Raw genomic sequence first — 22,333 nt, 5'->3', positions numbered from 1 at the left:
TTATTTTAGTGTCATTGTACCAGGAAGAAATGACTTAGTCGGTCCTTTACAAATGATATTACCATTAACAATTCTTTATTTATCTCTTTCATGCTATTTACATGTTTATATACACATTAAAGTGGTGTGCAAGATACTGGCAGTAGTGAAGCACTATTGACTATAGTGCAATATCAAACAGTAAAATCTGAACTTTTTACCAAAATGTCAACTTTTAACCGTCCTGTAACACGGTTACATGACATGTTATTGTGACACCATTTTCATAAAATACTTGGCACAGTGGCAGTTTAAGGAGATATAAAATAAATATTTTCTTCACTAAACTTCATTTGGTCTATTGGGGAAAAATAATGATTTGTACTATTTTCCAGCTCTTGAAAAAGAAAACACAGTTCAACCTCCACACTGTTACAACAAAAACAACACAGAATAACAAATCAATAATATAATGTACAGAGGACAAAACAGCATAAACGTGTAAAATACAATACTTTTAAATATGATATCCTTGCAACAAATACTACATTTGAAGCAATTGATGTTCAGTTTCTCTTGATTTAACTACGCAATCATTTTGGTTTATTCAGTAGATAAAGCACAGAAGCACATTTCTTCAGTCCTGAGCTGTTTTTACTTTGTCCACCAGGTGAAGAAAACCAAGACACCGTGCAATATCCTGCACTGCCACATAACACCAAAACAAAGCCTGCCCCTAATAGTTAAACACCCCCTGACAGTCTCAACAAAAACACCAAAAGCTTCATTAAGGTAGCCTTTACTGCAAGGCTGTTTGATACTGTATTCTATTTTACAGCACCTTATGTTATTTCTCCATGTCATAAGTTGAAGTTTTGAACAGCTAAAAACAAAATCACACACAACACTGAATTAATATATTAATACATACAGTAAAAAGCCCGCATGTGACGGATAAAGGGCCTTTGGAAGCTTAATAAATATCTGAGTTACAGCCTGACTTTGGAGGAATATCCACGTTTAAAAAATGTCTTAGTTTGAGTCAAAGGGACTTTGACTTAAATTTGTTCAGTTGTATATACACCGCTACGTAAATAAGTGTGAATAATAACTTTTCTTATTGTTATAATTATGTTACTACATTTTCATAAAAATTTGAGGTCATTTTCAAACTGCAAATAACTTGGCTGAAACACAGGGTAGACTGTTAATAATAGTGCAATAACATCCGTGACACATGACATATATACGGCCTTCATTTTGGTGGTGGCTTTACCCAAAGTGCTACGAAGTGGAAGGAAGACTGTGTGAGAGAATAACGTGTCCTCTGTGGCACATGTGGTCACACTATCACATTGTGTTTGTTAGTAAAGGGTAGTGCTATTTATGTGTTCAGTGTTTAGCTGTTAGCAGCAGGATCTCTTCTTATCTGAGGGGCTGCTGACCAGCTGGACCGTCTTCTCCTTGTCTATGTCCTCTTGCTCTTTCAGAATTCTGAGGGACATAATGAGGCATCAACAAATGAATGAGTTGTGGCAGTTTTTAACTCCAATTCGCTCTGAAAACGTACATGTGCTTTGCTGCTACTGCATCCAACCTGCACATGCTTCAGTTGTGCTCTGTGTGTACCAGGTCTGTATGGACCCTTTGGGGTATCTATGTCACACTGGGGGATTAGTTGTAACACTGGCTGTTGGTTTTTTCATGCTGCTGTGCATTAAATGCTGTATTGTCACAGCATGAAGCATCCCCAAGAGTAGAGTCAAACTGCAATGCTATCTGTATTTGCAACAGTAACCTACGGATATGCCACACAGAAATGTCTGTGATGGCAGATTACTGATAGCTCCAGCAGTAATATATATGAAATAAGGCACTGGAGCAGCTTTCTATGTAAAATAAAGACAAACATTGTTGCACATTTAACTGTACATCTCGAATTGAAGAAAATCCATTGATATTCTCACACAGAGGAGACAAAATATGGTTTACACAAAGACATTACAATTTGATTATGCACTGTGCATTGTTTTCACTTAAGCTTGTTGTCGTGTTCTCTGGAACCAGCTGATTAGTCCTTTGTGCTTCCAACAGAGAACAAATGAAACATTTGGCTGGTGATGTGCCTTGTTTCAGTACAGAAATAATCCCACTTTGAAAGCTGTTCAAGCAGACAATTGCTCCATATTTAGTCACAACACAATTATTGTTTCTTTGTTTTCCTGTTGCATAAACTCAAACACAAAGGCCATTATTTTGCTCACCTGGCTAAATGAACCATGGACTCCACCACATTGTGTCCAGAGCATGCGCTGCACTCATAAAAAGTCATTTGGCAGTCCTGAAAGAGACACAAATGATGATGATGATGATGATAATGATGATGGCTGATTGAAACAAGATGTGTCTGAACATGTTTCAACTTTCTGCACATTGATCATTGTGGGCTTATCAAGGAAAGTACATTTTGTACTAATAGTTGCAAAAGCACAAATTAAAAAGAAATCTAATCTACCAATATTCGCTCACATGGTCACCATAGAAACTACAGTACACACCAGACAAATAGAGGAATAAAAAATTAAGGAAAGAAAAAGAAAAAGAAAAAAAAAAACAACCTCAAATCATACATTACATTCTCTCTGTTCTATGACTGCGTTCCTAATATATTTACACAAAAATAGCCCCACTTTGTTGCTGTGGTCTGACACCGACTTGTCAGCTAAGAACCTTGAGCTTAGTGGGCAAAATGGAACAGACCTTGGATAGTCTTTCGCCCACTCCTTTCTGAACTTGTCTCTCAATCTCCTTGTCCGTTTTGTTTCCCAAGAGCATGATGGGAATGTCCTCGCCTGCACTCTCCTGTGAAAGAAAGAACATCAAAGAATACAGACTCAGAGAAACTGATCTTAAGAAAAGTCCTTTGCGGTTAAAGGACTAAGCCACCAGCTCTGTTGCTAGTGGCTGTAAACCAGACAGTAACGTATAGGTGCATCGCTGTAAACTAATTTAGCACCTGACCTATATTTGTCCCACATTTTCTACACTATAATACTGTGAACTCTGTGTTTCTGTGCAGCTGTTGCTCTATTTTGACTCCCTACAGCATATTGAAAAGCAGCTTTCTAGGAGACAAAGTAAAACAAACCATTTGTGTGGTATTTCTGTGAGTATGGTATGCAGTGTGACTGTTAACCGTCTCACCTTTACACTTGTCAGCCACTGTCTGACAGCCGTGAAGCTCTGCTCTGCTGTAATGTCATACATCACAACCACACCATCAGCCTTGCGAAAGAACTGTTTGGTGATGCTTCGATACCTGCAAGAGGAGGTGGAGGAGGAAGTAAACAAAAAGAGGAAGAGTTGTGTTTTTATTGGTACTTCAAAAAATCTCTGAAACCTTCCCCTTGGCTTTACTGTCTTTTGCACAACCTACAAATTACAGGAATAATGTTTTAGTTATAAAGTTAGTTATATGAGAACTGAGCTGAAGTAAATTTTTTTTCTTAACCAAAAAAAAACCTTTTAACTTTAACAAGAAACAAGGAAACGATTTGGAACTTCAAGAACTTAAATACACTCTTTTGAAATACAGTAGTGGCACACAGTCACCTTGTCAAAGTGCCATAAGCTGACACAAGTATCGTAGTGTTACAGTGGATTACAGACTCTGTTCAAATGTGATAATCTCTTTCCCTTCACCTCATGTATTGATGCCTCACCTCTCCTGTCCTGCTGTATCCCACATTTGCAGCGCCACCTGGCTGTTGTCCACAGTTATTGTCTTTACACTGTAATCAATACCTGCACATATAGAGAGGAAAATGTCAGCGCATTCCGTTTTATTACTGTTTAATGTACTGTTACAACACCACAGAACACATTACTGTATAAACATGAAAATACACAATATGCAAATCTATATAATGACCTAAATACATGTGAATGTGTGACACATTTTAAACATTATAATGTGGGAAACTCAAACTGGATTTTCTTTACTTTCTTTTAATTGATAAATGCAACACCTACTGTGCTACTTCCAAACTTGAAAATAGTCTTGTAGAACTTTTCTTATCACTGTGCTGCACAGCAAAATGAGATCCTACAAAAGTTGTGAGCCACAAAAAATGAAGTTTGAAGATTTATAGTATACACAAGCTGAACCGTATAAGCTCTGAACAAAATATTTTACTATGATGAAGTTTGCAGGACCAAATTGTGATGCTTTTGTGTTTCAATGAATTTTTCACATTGGCCTTGAGAGAATGTCTTGCCTCTTTTATTAGATTTTAGATAGGCGACAATAAATTTAAAGTCAGCTGGTTACTGTCCCCATGACCCTGCATTGTACAGTATATTATATAGTATACACAGAAAATATATATATATATATAACAGTTTTATGCTAATGCTTATGCTGTTAAGCGATTATGTAGCATATATTATTGTGAATCATATTGTACAGTACAGTAAGGAGATCACAACATACAATATATACAAGCTGATCAGAATGTTTAGTACTAAATGGTGAATGGTATTTATAAAGCACTTTTCTGGTCTACCGACCACTCACAGCGTTATTTCACATTTACCAGAGAGGCTGTCATGCAAGGTGACACAGATGGTATTAAGCTCACTATTGATAAGCCACAGCAAAAGTCTATACACAGTCTTATCCTCTCTCCTTTCACTGCTGACGCTGCTGTACTCAGTGTAACTGAAAAAGATTTTTTTTCTCCAGTGTTAAAACCAACTGCTACATTCGAGTGCTTTGTAAGCAAACACTTACAGAGCCTGAGGTCAACCACAAGGCTGGGTGGGTTGTTGCTTTTTTGTTTTTACAGGAAGTGACAAGTATGTACGTACCCACAGTGGCAGAAGTGCCAGGGTGGAAGCAGTCGTCACAAAATCGTCGAAGGAGGGAGGTCTTTCCTACACTCGAGTTCCCCACCAGGACAATCTTGAAGAGGCGATCAGGGGGCGAGGGACCACCTTCCTCCTGAAGGAACAAGGATTATGGTAGCAGGGATTAAAGGAAGAGTATGGAACCTCACTTAACTACAATATAGTTAAGTGGCTGACTTCTGGCTGTTCATAAGCACGTGATTCAAAGTTGGAGCAGGAGAGAGAGAGAGAGACCTAAAGAGTGAATGGAGAGAGGGAGCATCGTTGCCATTTGAACTAGTGAATTTGTTATTTCCTGATTGTTTCATGGCAGGTACGTTCTAAAGCACAAACAAACATGGCCACACCTCCACAACACCCTGTGAGAAGTCGCCGGATTTTGTATGAACGAATGCCGCCAAAGCCACGCTTCATCCTGCCTGCTGTGCTGCATGTGTGTGTGGCTCTCTGGACACGCAGCTCAGACAGCAGTGTAGACCGACCAAAATTGTCACACCCTTGAGCCCTGTGAAGTCCTGTCAGTGAGAAATCTAACACGTTTCCTCCCTATATCTCCTGCTTGGCTTGTAAAAGAGGAGCTTTTTGCAATAAATAAATTATAAATGTTTAGTTTATGTCAGGCATTCTTTATATATGTCACTTTACATATATCACTTGATGTCCACATGCTTACATTTATGCTGGTCTCCTTGCCAACAGGCTGACCCCTCGGAGATGTGGGGGTTTCCCTTTTTTCCACAGTTCCCTTTGACTCTTGCTGCTGGGCAGAGGATGCATGCGGGTAAATATCACTCATCACCAACTCTATATTCTCCTCGTTGTCTGAGCCTTCCTCTCCTTCACTACACTCCCGAAGTGGAGCTTGTGCTTGACAGTCATTCTGGAGCAAGTGTGGGAGGTGGTCTTCCTCGATGGAGATGATTCTCCGGAGGTGCCCTCTTGTCCCTGCTGTGCAAGACCCGTTGGCAAGGCTCTGCCTCACATAGCTAGTGGTGGTCGGCTCCTCTTCATCCTCACTGCAGACAGAAAGTAACGTTATAGCCTACTACAGTGCTGATGAAAACAATGCAGATCCAACCCACTTGTGGACAAAAGAAGAACATATAGTGTACAGACTGTGGCTTGTCTTTCTCCTAAGTCTTGACAAAGAGTGGTGACATTTTTATTTAATGTATCACTTGAGGATGTTTTACCTTTTGAAGATATTTGTGTTTGTGTGTTTCACAACATTGATTAAAGGCCTCTGCTTCAAACCTGGTGTTTTCTTTGGGTTCTGCAGAAATAAAACATGATGTTTTTATTCACATCGCAGCATGAGATCCAGAGTTCAATCAGAATTTAGGGGGTTGCTATTCTTGGCTGTGAAGATCACTTACATCTTTTCTCTATTCCTGTAATTTTTTAAAAAAAGGACATACCTGATAACACATGTCCTTTTCATCCCGTAAATGTTTGTTCATTTCCCTGGATACAACAAAGAAACGAAAATATTAAAAACAGAGAGAACCTCTTTTCATCATATTGAACTTTTCAACATTGTGCAACCGGCCAAAGTCAGTATTAGCCAGGAGGTCCTAGTGTTGGAAGGCTGGAGAACACGTGACTCCCAGGTAGAAATCATTACAGCTAATTGACTGATAAGCTGAACATTTCTGAAAAGGAGCTTAAAGGCTGAACAAGTCTTCCATCTAAATATGTTTTGCTTTGCACTGTGATCACTCCACTAGAAAGATGTGAATTACTGAGATGTTACTGTAAATTAGTTTTGGCAGAGCAAGGCTGTTTTGTTATTTGTGACAAACCTACGCTAAAACAATGAGCGGCAGTGGTACATTTTATTTTCACTTGAGTGAAACAACAACAAGAAAAATAGAGAAAAAAAACTATAAATTTGTACACTTTTTTTTTTTTACACTAGCAGTACTGACTCTGCTCAGTGATATAAAATCAAAAGATAAATATCCATGTCACATTTCTGTATTGTAGTTATTCTTTCTCATGTGGAGCCAGTACAGCTGTACCTCTAGATCCATACCTCAAAAGGTCCAGCTGTTTGAGGAGGCTTGCTCGCTCTCGATGCAGTCCCTCAGTCAGTCGGTATATTTCCCTGTGTTAAACAACAGTGCTTGCTTTATTACAAATTACTCTGTGACCAAACAGACACACAATGTGCTGTGGTAACACTTTATTAAAAACTATAGAACAGATACATTGTATTTTCTTGTTTACTCTCTTTGAAACATAAAACTCAGAATAGAATGCAGTTGAACATATATAAGAGAACAGTGGAATCAGCTTAAGGTACAATATACACAAAAATAACTGTGGGTTACAGCAGCTCTTCTGTGTCCGTCAACATTACCATGTAAATGATCCCAATAGTTTTACAGCTTAATGACAGGGACATCAAAATTTGTGGGAGTCAATTGGCCTAATTATTACATAAATTGTGTATACAGTATCCGCTGCCTCCATTTGTTTGCAGCAAAAACATGCAATCTTATCCTGACCAATGAGCCATAAAAAATAAAAAATGAGAGGCCAAATAATCAGGGCTGGAGTTATAAAGAAGCCTAAGTAAGTAAGAGTAGCTACAACTCACATCTCCTTCTCCTCATGAAGCCGTGTGGACTGCTCCTGCAGCACACTCAGCTGCTCCTGTGCCAAGATCAGCTCCTGGCTGGTGTGCTCCAGCTCCCGAGCTAACTCGTCATTCGTCTGCTTCAGCTTCACGTTCTCCACCTTGGTCTCGTGTTGTTCATTGTGAAGGTCCTTGCACTGACGGTCCAACTGGAGACAGACCCGTAGATAATAATAAAAAAAGAATTGAATTGAACAGAGATCTTTTTGGTTTGGATGAAATGTGTGTCACGGTGCTTCACACAGAGCCCATTTATTGAGGTAGTACTGACCTTTAAGTTAGTAGTATTGGATTAATAATCAGCCAGCCAATGCTATTTACATGTAGTATGTTGAAAGTCCCTCTCTGATCACATCAACATAAATACAAGCTGTAACACTCGACTAACTAATATATTCATTTAAAGTCTCTGTGTGTAGGAAGATAAAAAATGTCTGACTCTGGTGACGCCTAGTGGTACACATTCACACAACCTTTTCCAGCAATTGTGCTCTCAGCTCTAGAAATGCATGTGGATAAACAATACCTGCAAACAGCTGACTGAATTATTTTCTAACAAACAGCTATAGTAGCGAGCACAGCCATACTAAATGTTCTTAATTTAAAGCTGTGCCAGACTGTATACAACAATATGGACTGTATGAAGATTATACTCCACAGACAGGAAACCTGGTAAACAGCTGACATATTAATTAGAAGTGCTAAGGAGCTGTGAAGGGAAGAAAAGTCCTTGTTGGCGTGACCAGAATTAATTTCAGTTCACTAATTAGCCTTGAAAGCCCAAGTGCAAGTCTGTAAATGGGGGTGTGACAGAACCTATTAACATCTAATGGCATTTATCAACACAAGCTGCTGTTGTTTGTGTGGAACTGTGCTGATTAGATTGAATTCGATAAAACAAACAAATCAACAACTCAATATAACTCAGTGTTAAAGTAAGGTTAATGTTGCTATGCAAATCTCCTCTTTCAAGATAGATGAACTGTGGGACTGAGTATGTTTTCACATACCTCTCTGTTTTTTACAACATTCTGTTATCGGACATGTTGTTTAATGTGTCAGATGTGTTGCTGCTCTGACAGCTGAATTTATCAGTGGGATAAGTGAAGTGAGGGTGTGAGTGCCTTTCTCATAGACTCTGAATGGTGCAGTGCATTCTGGGGGAAAATCTTGTTGCTACCTCTTACTCACCCTTCTCTGTTTCTGAAAGAGCTGTTCCAGCTCCTTCTCCTTACTGGACAGCTGCAGCTCCATGTCTTGACTGCGAGATAGAAACCGCTCATAGTCCTTTAGTGCAGGGATGAAAGAGGGAGGCGATGAGGGAGAAGATGTACGTTGTTTGATAGAATCAGCAACATAGAGAAAAACGTGTTTGACATCAATAATATGTTTGTACCTGCAGCACAATCCTGTCTTTTTCACTTTTTATTTGCTGCTCCATTTCTTCATAAAGACGCTGGATCTCATCATCGTGTGTTGCTGCTTTCCTGTGTGAACAAAGTTCAGATGTGATCATGTGCTATGCAAAGTATGTACACACCATGTATATGAAATAACTGCCTAGATCAATACACTTTAACTCATATAAAGTATAGCATAGCTGATATTCCTTAAGAAACAATAGGTCTCTGAACGTCATCAATTAAGAGCAGAGCAGTGCATTCAAAGCAGAACAGAGACTGAATAGAGACAGCTTCTTTAAATGATGAGCACACACTAATTAGGGAGCCACTTCACAGCTCAGCCAAATGCTCCTTAGTGGAGACCTCAAAATGTAGTAAACCCTTAATAGCCCCTGAACCTTCTACGACAAAGACCTTTTGAGAGCGCTCTCCATCTCCCTCTTCTCCTGGTTGGCCTCTCTGATCTGGGATGTCACTCTGGCCAGGAAGTCCTCAAAATTGGATAAAAGGTGTGGCTCATCACGTCGCAACTGGGCCCACAGACTGCGCACCTCAGCAGGACTGATGGGACAGAATGGAGAAGCAGGTGTAAGCAAGTGCAGCATCAAAGTCAGTGTCTTTAACGACATGGTCTTCATCCTGAAGAAATTCACTAGTCTTTTTAAAAGGTCTTGAAAAATGCACTTATTATTAGAGCGAAGAAAAACACACATTTGACATAACTTCTTGTACGAACACTTTTGTGTGTTCCAAGGTCTGCTACTACAAGGCAGCTAAATCAAAACACTGAATACAAACAATTTTTTCAGTATTGAAATTTGAATTAAAATCAGTTGTGAGAGAACCAAAACTGTATGATGATGGAAAAATGTTCCCAGAAGAAACAATGTAAAGTGCCTTCCATGATAAGGTAGTCAAACAAATCCCTGTAAAACTTTTCACGAGTTACAAATACATATCCTTAAACTCCAGCCAACATCAATATCAGTTAGTGCCGCACAAACTGATCTGATCTAAAATGTCAAGATATCCACGTAGGCGGAAGCCAATAGGACGTGTAAATGTGGCATCCACCTCCACTACTGTTTAATTTTATTGAGTTGGAGTTGTTTGTTAAAGGTGGGTCTAGTCATGCATTTATCCTGTCATTAGATATCTCACGGGCTAACAAAGCAATGTGTAAACAGACATCAACTAGAGTTACTAATGACCAGTGAATATTGTATTTGTAGAATTGCCACTGTGCTCTGACCGACTGCTGCGTTGTTCTAGATACATGCATCCATATAAAGAAAAGGTTGTGGTACTTATGACTGTGTCATTCAATCAGTGTACTTAAAACATCTGTCTGGCATTACACAGCCCATTTTCAGCCATCTGCACACTGCATTTCTATGTTTAAAACACAATCCTATTGAATAGCTAAGCAGTCACACTATAGCACTGAGAGGACTGCTCAGAGGGGGAGCACAGGCTTTGCTTGAAAGTGGAAACTTCCAACTCTCGTTTAGTTTGCACAGCTGATTATAGTCTCAGGCCAAGTTACTGAGAATATAGTGTAGACTTAAAGGAGGGGTTGGGTGCAATGATATGAAGCATACCTAACAACACATGCTGTAATCACAAGCACACGCACAAACACATATGCGCACGCAAGTACTCACTCTTCAAAGACACTTTTGGCGCCCAGGCTCTCCATAAGCATGCAAAAGTGTTTCTCCTCTTCATCCTCATCTCTTTTTGTCAGGCTCTCCTCCCACTGGGTTTGGTACAGGACCTCTGTTGGGCTTTTACAGGAGTTTTTCTCCCCCATGTCTTCCTCTACAGAAATCTCCGGGCCAAATAAAAACTTACCTAGAAAAAACAAGAGCTTAAGTGCACAACTGAGACATCAGAGCAAACCTACTGGTGATGGTAGTAGCAATGTTTTGAGTAGAAACAGACTGCAAACGTACTGAAGCCGGAGGAGAACTCTTCTAGGGTAAGGTATCCATTGCCATCGGAATCAAGGGTATCAAATACGTTCTCCAACTCCTCCGCACTGAGAGGGAGCCCGCCATTCAGCCTCTATTTAACAAGACACAAAACACAGCTGCAATTGCAAAGAACAAAGCCTCAAGGACATTAGCTGTACTGTAGCTAGTGCAACTGCTACTTTAGACTTAAAAGGACAGTCATTTGTGCAGTGGTTACCATGTGCAATGGAACAATTAACGTTTCTTTCTGAGATATTTTTACCAGTCAAAAATAGACCAAAGTATCCCTAATGTGAGCTTCTTGTTTAATGGACATGCATTATCTTCACACTCACACAGTTAAACACATTAACATTTCCAGAGCAGCTGTATACTTCAATGTTTGACCACTGGGCAGCTCCACTGGAACAGATGTTGGCTCAAGCAAGATTGTCAAGAGCCCTTTAACAGAATATTTCAAGTAGACTGAAATGTTATTTGAGAAGAAGAAGAGTGGGACATGACAGAGTGAGAACCTGAAAAAAAAAAACCTCTAACCAGGACAGTAACTGCTGGACCATTTACAAAAAAGCCAACACAGCCACGCCTCTGAAACCAGCTTGGTTTTTATGCTGTGTTTACACTGCTGCTAATGTTGACCGAGGCCACCCATACAATCCAGGGGAGGGCGAGGGAAAGCATATGTGTAAGATTGTCAGCTGTTCTTGTAAAGTGTGTTATCTGGACAGAACATATCCCATATGTCAGCAAACAGTAGAATTGTAAAGCTAAGCGTGTAGGTGGTCATGGTGTCACTGAATGTACTTTTAAGCTGTGAAAACTCAAGAGTGCACATAAATGTAAGCAGTACTTCTCATTTAGCTTGTTAGATTAGCTACAACCGACGACAGATGTATGGAAAGTCTAAAATAAATACATCTACCAGTACCAAGTGCTGCTTTTAACCACAGATTCTGTCTTCAGCACAGATGGTCATATAAATGGAAGTGTGAAGGACCGGACCGTTGTACAGCTCACCATCTAATTTCCAATCCATTATCATAAACACCGGATCAAAGCTTCCACTCTATGTATTTATGCTCCTCAGGGCGAGAGCCCTACAAGTGCTTCATCAAAGGATTAGCCATGGCAGGGGTGAATATCTGAGGGGCAAGTGAATCTGCACAATAATGTGAGTGGAGGAGTTGCATGACAAAGCTTCTGCACGGCTCTCTGTGTCTCAGTCTCTTTTATGCCGCTTTGAATAAGGTGCACACGTCCTATCTGTGTCCTATTCAGCATCGTTAATGAGACCATAGACCGTCCTTGAATTTTAGGCTAATTTTGGATGAATGAAGAGTTGTTATCTCTAAAAATGATGAAAATGTGATGCCCTGTAGACTGTGAATGATTAAATTTGGCCCAAATAGCACTAATATTTTGTCAATTAGGTGTACCTACAAGTAGTTAGTAGGAATACATTTTCTATTTTAAGATTAAATTAAATTAATTATTTTACTTGTATGGCTTTCATGCAACAAAGTAGTGGTGGGCAGTATGATCAAAAATGTGTATTGTATCTGTATCAGATTTACTGTATATCACTGTATTTATTTTGTTTTGCTTGGCAGAGCCTTTATATGGGTTTGTAATGGCTGATTCCACTGTCAGGACTACTGACGTACATACCAAAGGCTTTGATTACTGTAGGGTTTCCTTGGCCCCACATAATCCAAAAGTATGAAACAGTTGCAGAATGCAAAACATTTTTATCGTTCCAACTGCAGTAAAAACTGAACTTGAGAATAAAAAAGATGTGCTAACAATGTCAACATTCCTTCCTTTTCACAACAAAATATTTTAAAATACTTGCATGAACACTATAAACTGACATAAAATACTCAAAGTATTCAAAGAGTTATTTTTAAAACGTTCTATTGCACAAGAAACAAATGAGTTACAGCAGTTGTTTCAGCTATGGCAATATATGAAAAATTCACATCATATGGGAAATTAAAAGCGGTGTATCATTTCATCTGGTCCACCGCCCAGCACCACAACAAGAGTTAGTCTTCATACTACTTTAAAAGCTCAGTCAGTGCAGTCACCCTTGTATCAGCAACCTCACCTGCATATCACGTCGGCTGATGAAGCCCTTGTTCTCGATGTCACACATCTGGAAGAACTCGTGGGTTTTCTCCAGGATGGTGTTTTGTCCCACGTCCCCATTCTCACGTTTACCCGCCTCTTCGGTGCTCCCTTGCCTTTGCCATGTGGTTTGGGCCACCATGGTGGTCGTGGTATTAGTGGTGTCACAAGGAGTGGTAAAAGCTGCCATGGTATACGTGAATCTGTGGATATGAGAGCGTTTCCCGCGTCCTTCACATGAGCCAGGTACAGACAGAGGTGTGGAGAGAGAGGATCCTGGAGAAGTCGAGCTTCAGGCTGCTCTACATCAGAGGCTCTCACCAATGTCAGCGATTGTCATCTCTTAGCAACCACCTCTTTAATAAGTCGATGAAACCTAGGAGAGAGACAGGAGGAGAGTCTTCGGTTTAAATAAGTACAGCCCATTGCCCGATGAAAATAGTTACAAATATCATACTAAATTTATGTACTGCATCAAAAACATGTTCTAAAGTCTATAAAAGGGAGGGCTTGTTTGAACCTAATAAATCAAAAAGACTTGAATAAAGAATATATCATTGTTGTCTGCAGCACATTGATAACGCAATAACACATTTGATTAACAAATTACATTTAATTCATTTTTTATGTATGTAAACTTGTCCAGAAATGTTCTCTCTCTTTCTTTCTGCTATTCTCTCACACGCATTATCAGTCTGATTTAAATATAGTTGCGCAAAGTTAAACATGGCCTACTGTGTGCCGTACACCTAAAACAGTGGCTGCTCCTCTTTTTTTTACTTCAGGGACAATGGCCCTGTCTAAGACTAATGTCATCTGACAAGTAAACCCAGAACTGAAAAGAAAGTTGTGGTATGACGGGGAGGGGTCTTGTCTGCCTGGAAATATCGACTGATGTAACTCGCTGAGCGGTGGGTTTCATGCAGACTGCAGTTCTATGTGCATTGGTTTGGAAGACTGCCCTGCACAGGCTGTTATGAGTTGGCTCATGTGATTCGTGAACAAGAGCATCAGACGGCGTGTGTGTTGACCCACGCAAATGTAGATATATGTGGGACTGGTATAAGACAAACAGACAGGAAAAAAATAGACATGCATGTAGGCAGGTAGAGGGACAGTACAGGGTACAGGGTGTAATACACAGGGCACTACACACACACACACACACACACACACCAGGGCCCTCTAACTCCAGTACTGGTACAATGATAATCTATATTTTTAGTTCATAAAGTTAACTAAAGCCTTTTTCATTAATAAAATGTACCTAAAGTTGATTTACGGTCATGAAATGGGTAAAGAAACGACTTATTAATTTAGTTTTCAGAGATGTATGTGAAAATAAGTGTTTAATTTCTACACAGTGGCTTGACCTTTATAAAATATCTTTGAGCCTTAACATTGCGAAACATATTGCAAGCATGACAAACCTCACGAGGAAAGTCACCAACCAACAGTGAGCAGCAGACAGAGCTGAAGCATGAGAGAGGAAATAAGAAAAGGAACTAAGGTGAATTGCTGTTTGGAAAGAATGATGTAGTGTTTTTTTTTCGTGAGGCACAAGATCATAGATAATATTGTCTTGTCTTTACAGACTATCTTGTTGGCCAAAAAACATAGGAAAGTTTATGGTTCCTTTGTCAAACCTTGGTAAGTGTGTTGAGACAGGTGACCTACAGTAGAAGGATATCAGACAAGAAAAACACTCAGACGGAAAAGACATTTTGTCCAATGACTGCGTCTGACACATGATTTAACACTAAATGTTCTTGGTCTAACTTCACTAAAATGCAATCAATTATAAGTTCATGGAATAAAATGATATTTGTACTGAAAAATAAACAATTTGTCATTTTCCTAAGATCTGACTTTTAAATGCTGGAGCTTACCGCTTTGCATACAGTTACCTTATCTGTTTTTAGGGTTTGACACGTAACAGCTGTTAGAGCTACGGCACTTACTACAAGCCAACCAAAATAAATTCAACCTGAATCCAAAAGCAAAGCCACACAAATGAACTAAAAAGCATACAAAGCAATGGAACAGCCCATCTGTTTTTGATCAGGCTAACAGATGAGAATGCACATACAGTCCTAAATAGTCACTACATACAACAGGATAAGTGCAAATGAGATGTGTTCAATAGACATGAGTATCTCTTGTCTAGCTGCATACAAAGGTCACACAGTGCTCATAAGCTGCATTTTAAGTAGACACTGACGCTGTGGTCAGGACTACAGAGATTAATTTAGTTTGCGGTCTATGGTCGTGACCGCAACAGGTTTCTGTAAAAGAAGCTTCTTTTGTTTCTTTTTGAGAACTTAAAAAAAAACTTTACTCTTCGCTGCGTCACTACCAACAACAAAAATTAAACAAGCTACAATCAACTATGTCAACTCTTCTATGACATTATGTAGCCTGGCACAGGACTATAAGAGGCACTGCAGTTAAATATAAAGTTCATTTATCATGTCCCTGACTAATATGACTGAAACTAATGAGCAAAATGTAGCTGTAATAACTCACGAGGCCGTATTGCGTGATTCATTTCCAAGAATATTGACATTGTGCTTAGATGCGCCCAGTTAAAATGATGATGATAAAGCTGTTGACAAAGAGAAACATGGGGAGGTTTTACAGCATTCTGCTTTTTTTCCTAATCCCTGAAAGTGAAATATAATAATAAAAACTACCAAGTAAAAGAGGGAGCTGCTTAGGCACAAGTGTCTTGAATTAACTTTTAATGAAAAAGCCCTGTTTTGTGTTCCTGCTGTTGCACTTTTTAAATGAAGTTCTTCTGCACTGGTTATCCTCAAATCACTCATGGGCTGCGATAACAGTTTAAGAAGTAAGAAACAGCCAATGCATTGCATCAAATCTGGTGAGAGGTGGTGTTTAAAAGGGTATTTAGGATTACCCAAAATAGTATTGCTGTCTGAAGCGCTGAAACTATTTTAAGTCACTAAATTAAAATTTCCTTCACTTCCTGGAGAGAGAGGACACCTCCACCTTTAACAACAATCAATCATCTGTCACTCAAGAACTGGAATTTGACCTGTTAATACCAGTTACACCTGTCGAGTAGGCTTTTTTAACATTAAAACTAAGCGAACACACGCTTGCAATATGTAGTTAAACATAATGCCAACAAAAGAGGCTTGTGATAAGCAACACAGTAGTCAGCTAAGGTACACACAACAGGTTCCAGTTTCACAAAACACGTGTAACAAAGATAAAAAATAAAAAAAAAACCGTTCACTTCCTTCCTTATAGGAACATTTTCTTTTATTGTGAAACTTCCTGTGACACAAAAATACAGTTTGGCACTGTAGTAAATAAAGCTTTTCACATAAGCTACGAATAGGTTAGCAAAAGAGGACTTCCCCCACACCTTCCAGAAGATGTGGTTAACTTTAGACTAACAGCAAACAACAAAGAGCACAATGTCAGAGTCATTAACGTTAAGCTAAATTGCGTCCTGGTGTGGGACAGTTAACGGACAGCTGGGAAACAAACGTTAAGTTAAGTTAACGTACCGGTGAGTGAAAAGTGACACGCAGGTTGGAGGAATTCATTGACTCGGTCTGTATCAGCCCTTTTTTCTTTTCGTGAACTTCACTGTTTACAAGTGAGCTGGTGTGAGTGGAAGAATGTGACTGAGCACTGACGGGGCAAAACTTGAAAAAGGAGGGAGGGACTCCGACGAAGTCATCGTCGGTAACCATAGCAACACTAACAAGGAAGTCCGTCCGCGGTGAGACTCTCTTTCCTTTCTCTTTCTTTATCTGCGTCAGTCGCGCACTTTTCTTTCATACAGACACATGTGGAGTTATTTGAGTGACACATTGAATGTAACGTTCACTGTTTTCTCAAAAGCACGGGTTATCTATTCATTTCTATATTTCTATATTCTCTTTGTTATTAGAGAGGAAATAACCAAATATAATTTCACCATAGAAACACTTTAATTTAAATGAAATCACATGAAGGATCCACAGTATTGGACACTGTAGTGTGATATTGTACTCTACTAATACTGTATACTGGCACATTATGTAGGAAAGTTATTTGGGATAGTGTGGTTATGCAAAACACAGAATAGAACCAGCTGAGCAGGGTAAAACACACACACACACACACACACACACACACACACACACACAAAAACATTTATAAGCCTCTCTTAAAGTCGCTTTGTTTGCTTACTTCTTCCAAGCACTGGTGGAAGAAGTATTTAGATGGTTTGCTTAGATAAAGTAACATTACATACATTTGTGATATTTCTGCTATGACATGACAAAAATGTCTGCAATGATAATGCTCCACTACAAGTACAAACCCTGCATTAAAACAATTACTCAACTAAAAGTGCACAGGTGAAGTATAAAAATACTGCCAACAAGTTTTGTGCAAAGTTTCTTGAGTTTTCGAGCATGTGAAGGCCTCAAAAAATGTGATCCATTTGGTATTAAGATCATAATAATAATAATAGAATAATAATAATAATAATAATAATAATAATAATAATAATAATAATAATAATAGCCCAAGCAGTTTCAATAGGGCCTTGGCAGTGTTACTGCTTGGTCCCTAATAATGTAAGACATCCCATTAGAGGACATTAAATTGACATGCAGTTGTAATACCAGTGATCCTCAGATGAGGGCAGTATAGGACCTGTTTTGGATTCATTGAAACTAAATGAATAGCATTTTAACACCAGTTTTTCCACTATAATCCAGAAAACTTAAGTTACATCAGCTGCTTTTAAAGTTAATATTATACTCATTGACCTTCCAACATACTGTAGCAGGTTTTATACTGTTGGTCTGGACGGATACAGTCTAATAAATGGTACAGATGAGCTTGGACCCAGCCTTATAACGAGTGGGTGTAATCTACAGGGGGGGACTTCTAATAATGTACCATAAAAATATGTCTTCTCCATTGCACGGCAGCCAAGCAGGTGTAAAAACTCTCCCAGGCCACGTCTACTGCAGTTTCCCACTGCACGGACTGAAACTTCATGGATGTTCCACATGTGTGGCGGAGATGAGGACCCTTGAGCTTTGACTGTCTCCTCTTCAAGTTGTTTTTGAAAGGCTGATTTGCAGCAAACAGATGCACGCAAGGCAATGCTCCAGATGAGATTTCAGAGCCAGATGTGTTTACACTTGGAGACACTAAGTAATGATCTCTGGAACAGCATCTATTTCTTGCATGAGTGAAAGCAGACAACAAGCAAGAAAATGGTTGTGATAATTCTTTATTTGATCTCACTGGTTTTAAATTCTATACTTGTGATATTTACACACTTTTCATCATATGTACACAACATAAAAAACACAAAAGACTGTGTATTATGTGCTTTACAGAACTCTATTGATTGTATCCTCAGGTTTTCTTATGAGGGATACAGTTATTACAAGCCCTTCATCCATGAAGCTCACATGGGGATAGGAAACTACAGCCACACTCTAAAGTCGAGCAGAGATCCACTACTACGGGACCTCTGGGAGCCGTTTCAAGCAGCGGAGAGGAGAACCAGAACGGAGAAGAGAGGGAGAGACACAGAGAGGGTATGCAGCCAGTGTCACCACACTGCTCTGGTTTAAGACCTTGGAAGGACTGACATCACACTTGGAGAGGTTCGTTCTGCTCTGCATTTCAGAGTACGGGAGCGTGTGGTTGGGGGGTTGGAGTCATCTGTGGCACTGCTTTAGTGGTCTTTCAGTGCCTCAGATACCACGCTATGTGGCTATGATCAGAGATATGCCAGTGGCCGGGGATGTGGCTATGCATGCGGACGATTCTTCCATTCAAAGCCATGGCCTTTGCTGTATCACTGTTTATCTTTGTGGCTTTGGGTTTCGGTTGTCTATACGTGCTCTTTTGTGCTTTCAGTGTCGGATTTTGTGCCAGGGAAAACTGAAGAACTCATTCACATTTTTGAACCGCAGCAGAAAGACTGTAAAACTTTATGAATAGTACTTGATCTTTTGTCATTGCGCCTCTGCAGTCTGGGTAAACAATTGAAAACTTTCATGTAGGTCAGACCTACTTTGAAGGGTTGTTGTCACCTACAAGGCCTCCAAATTTAGACCATTTCTGACAGCTGTGATACAGTGTGTGTGCTCTTATTTTCACCTAGAGGTTCCCAACTGGCACTCACGCTTCATTTCACTTCAGTGCCCCTTTTCTTAAGATTCACTGGCAATTGTTCAGCCACAGCCTCAAGAGGACTTAAGCATAGTTGTCCCTTTTTCAAATGTCTTTTTTAGTATATAACCTTATATTTGTACATGCATCAGGAACAACAATTTAATGAAATAGCCTTTTCTGCATTCTCTACTTTATAATATACCTGAACTGGAGCCTCTGCTGAGGTTTCACTTTCCCACTTCACCCTCTAGGTGGCACTCTAAAGTAGGTTAATGCTGTGAAAGAATCCAGCTCAGCACCTGCAGATTTCATTTAAAGCCCAAATCTTTCCACTAATGAGCTCTGGATATGGAGATAGAATGTGTCATGGTTAATTTATTTCTGCTAAGTAGTAGAAATTATTTTATGAAAGGATAATCTAAGTTCTTCCATGCTATGATCTGCACATTTCTGCAAAAGAAAGAAAAGTCTGCAATGTTCTGTTGATTCATTGTATCTCACGTGGAAAGAAATTATTTTTAGAAAGAAATGCAATTGTTTCCTACATTGGTTTACTGGGAGAGTAAATATGAAGTGGAAAATGTTGATTTGTTTTTAAGATGTTGTCTGGGAGCTATGGTTAATTTGCTGTTACAGTAAAATACCACAAGTGGCATACTTCTGTCACAAACAACCCCATCCCTCATGTTCTCCCTCTTCTGCTGTTTCTAAGTATTTTTACATTACAGTGATGAAAGACCTGACCAATCGGACTTATTTTCCAAGGATGTGGTAGTGGTTGGTGAGCACTCACATGACAACCTGGCCCCTGCCTGTTGCCAAGCTGGAAGCATGGGGTAGTGTGCATGCAAAGCAAGCATGCTGTTGCTATCGCTTCTTATCACACAAAGTCTTATTGTGCAAGACAAGCTATTACACGCTCCATTTACAGGATGGCTGCTGATACAGTGAGGGCCAGAATATTTAGCCTGATGTGTGACATAATGGAAAGCTTCCAATGCTGCCATTTTTTTGTGTCACACATCCATCCCATTCAGCCCCTGTGGACTCCATTATCATAAACATATTAATTCAAATTGAATAGCATAGCTGTTAGGGTCACCAGTGTTGAATACATGTGCTCAGCCTTACTGTACAGCACCTTTGCATCAGGGATTTCCCTCCCCCCGTTACAAAATGAATTCATGCCATTAGACATGATTGCATGTAAGTACCACTTGCCATAGGCCCCTTCCCAAGGGAATATGGGAACATGTGTTTCCCATTGTTTCATGGGTCCCTTTATGTGTTCACACTGACCACACTGCCTTTCCAATTAACTCACTGCGCTTGTATACCTCGACAGACTCTCACTGTCTTTGCAGTTCGCCTTCAGAATGCATCACTAGAAGGAGCTTCAACAGTAAAGCAAAGAAGTAAAGAAGTGATAAAATAATGCTTATATAACCCTTATAGTGTGACATTTTGGGAAATATACTTGTTTGCTTTTTTTCCGAGAGTTAGACTTCAGAGAGTCATATCTGCATAGCATACAGACTGTGAGCCAGAGGAAGGAATGGATACTTGTTTGTACAAATTAAACAAACAACATATACAGTCAAATATTAATTGGTAAAATTTAAAAAAAATAATTAAATCTTGACAGAGGCAGGCTTATTCCCTTCCAGTCTTTATGCTAAGCTAAACTAACCACCTGCTAGCACTAACATCATATTTAGTGCACAGATATGAGTAGTATTTACCTTCTCATTTAACTCTTAACAAGATGGTGAATATATTCAAAGTATTTAACCTCATAATCTTCTGACTTTTTTTTCTTTGTTGATAATATCTTTTAGCCAACAACGCTGATTCTAGTCTGATGAACTGTAATCTGAAGGAGCAAACTGACTTTTAGACCTACAATATAATATATTTCATTTCATAAAAGGACACTTGAGCCATGCAGAATCATTTCCCCAGTTACTTACCAAATGTGGTGTTTGAAACATGTGTCCCAGCTGCTTTACTTTCTGCCACTTCCATAACCTGTGCAAGTGAAAACATTATCTTTTTATCTTTTATTTGGCTCAGGCGTTCACAAGTCCCCTCTTTACAACCCACAGGAGTCAAATTCTGTACTCAGAGGGGGGAAGAAAAGCCAATTTTCTGGCATACACAGCTTCAAGATAAATGCTGCATGCAGAAATGAATTGCGGCTGTTATTTCAATCATGCCATAGCTCAGTTTTAGGATAGAATGTCTTAAAATTGTTGTTAAGGTGGACCAAACAATTTTTTTTTTTTTGCTGTCTGACCAGAGAAGAGACCAGAATAACACTGCATCTCAATTTGTCATGTAGTAAAAAGTCAAAGTTTAGGAATACACCCTTCCTGAGCAATAATACATTTGATTTTTTCCGCAGAGAAAGAGCTGGATTGCTATTTCTGTTGTTAGTTATGCTTTATGCTTTTTGGTTATACAGTATATTACATACAGAATGGATACCAAGCGTCACATTTTTTCCAAATTGTCAGAATAGCATACATTTTCAGTAGAAATGTAGTAAAGAAAAACAAAGAAAGGTTGGTGGTAGTGTTTATTCTCTCATCAAGCTGGTTTCACCTCATGAAATCAATTATCCAGTCTTCACTGACTCATCTGCACTTATTTCCAGTATATTTCCAACAATTTTCACCTCATCCTTGGTCCATAGACCAGGTGTGAATGGAAAGGTGATGGTTTTGGGCCAGACAGTTGGATGACAGAGGTTTTCCTTTGTAAAATGGAAATCTGACAGGTCCCCCCACAGTTTATTAGTTCAAGTGACTGATAAAATAAAACAGACAGTGGGTTGGTAAGTGAAATGAAACATGCTCTGGTAGAACTACTGTAGCTGGCAACACACCACAGTTTATAACATAATCTGAATACAGTGTTGTAATAAAGCAATTAAACACCATTTTACAAGTATACTGGCTGTTGAATTTATGTGTGTCTGGTAATAAAACTGAATTCTATGTCTTGCACCATTTTAACATCTAACAGTACCAATCAACCTAACCTCAACCTTTGACCTTAGAATAGCAAGTCTCTCCAGTGATACCTAAATGTTTTAAACTAGCCAGTATCAGTGTTATACAGAGCAATATGCAAGG

The 22,333-nt window shown here is 39.3% G+C and overlaps 1 protein-coding gene across 1 annotated transcript; it reads right to left on the bottom strand.

Moving 5' to 3' along the window:
• Positions 1-58: 58 nt before the first annotated feature.
• Positions 59-16,716, bottom strand: cracr2aa (calcium release activated channel regulator 2Aa). The gene is made up of 18 exons (XM_051381500.1): positions 16,571-16,716; positions 13,015-13,410; positions 10,887-10,998; positions 10,596-10,785; positions 9,346-9,492; positions 8,925-9,015; positions 8,720-8,815; positions 7,490-7,677; positions 6,923-6,994; positions 6,306-6,351; positions 6,081-6,160; positions 5,561-5,903; positions 4,849-4,981; positions 3,702-3,783; positions 3,184-3,298; positions 2,740-2,841; positions 2,244-2,320; positions 59-1,473 (listed from the first exon to the last, which is right to left on the bottom strand). The coding sequence occupies exons 2-18, from the start codon at positions 13,222-13,224 to the stop codon at positions 1,386-1,388; spliced, it is 2,172 nt and encodes a 723-aa protein (XP_051237460.1). The 5' UTR covers positions 13,225-13,410; positions 16,571-16,716; the 3' UTR covers positions 59-1,385.
• Positions 16,717-22,333: the final 5,617 nt, after the last annotated feature.

This window comes from Dicentrarchus labrax, unplaced genomic scaffold (assembly GCF_905237075.1).
Source record: "Dicentrarchus labrax unplaced genomic scaffold, dlabrax2021, whole genome shotgun sequence".
Taxonomy (NCBI): domain Eukaryota; kingdom Metazoa; phylum Chordata; class Actinopteri; family Moronidae; genus Dicentrarchus; species Dicentrarchus labrax.
The sequence above is the reverse complement of the archived record's forward strand: the minus strand, read 5'-3'. Positions and strand labels throughout refer to the sequence as shown.

Coding starts and splice junctions, on each gene's coding strand:
- cracr2aa (XM_051381500.1), bottom strand. CDS start 13,224: ATGGCAGCTTTTACCACTCCTTGTGACACCACTAATACCACGACCACC. Junction 6,352..6,922: donor AAACAGCTGGACCTTTTGAG/GTATGGATCTAG, acceptor TGTTGTATCCAG/GGAAATGAACAAACATTTAC. Junction 2,321..2,739: donor TGGGCGAAAGACTATCCAAG/GTCTGTTCCATT, acceptor TGTCTCTTTCAG/GACTGCCAAATGACTTTTTA.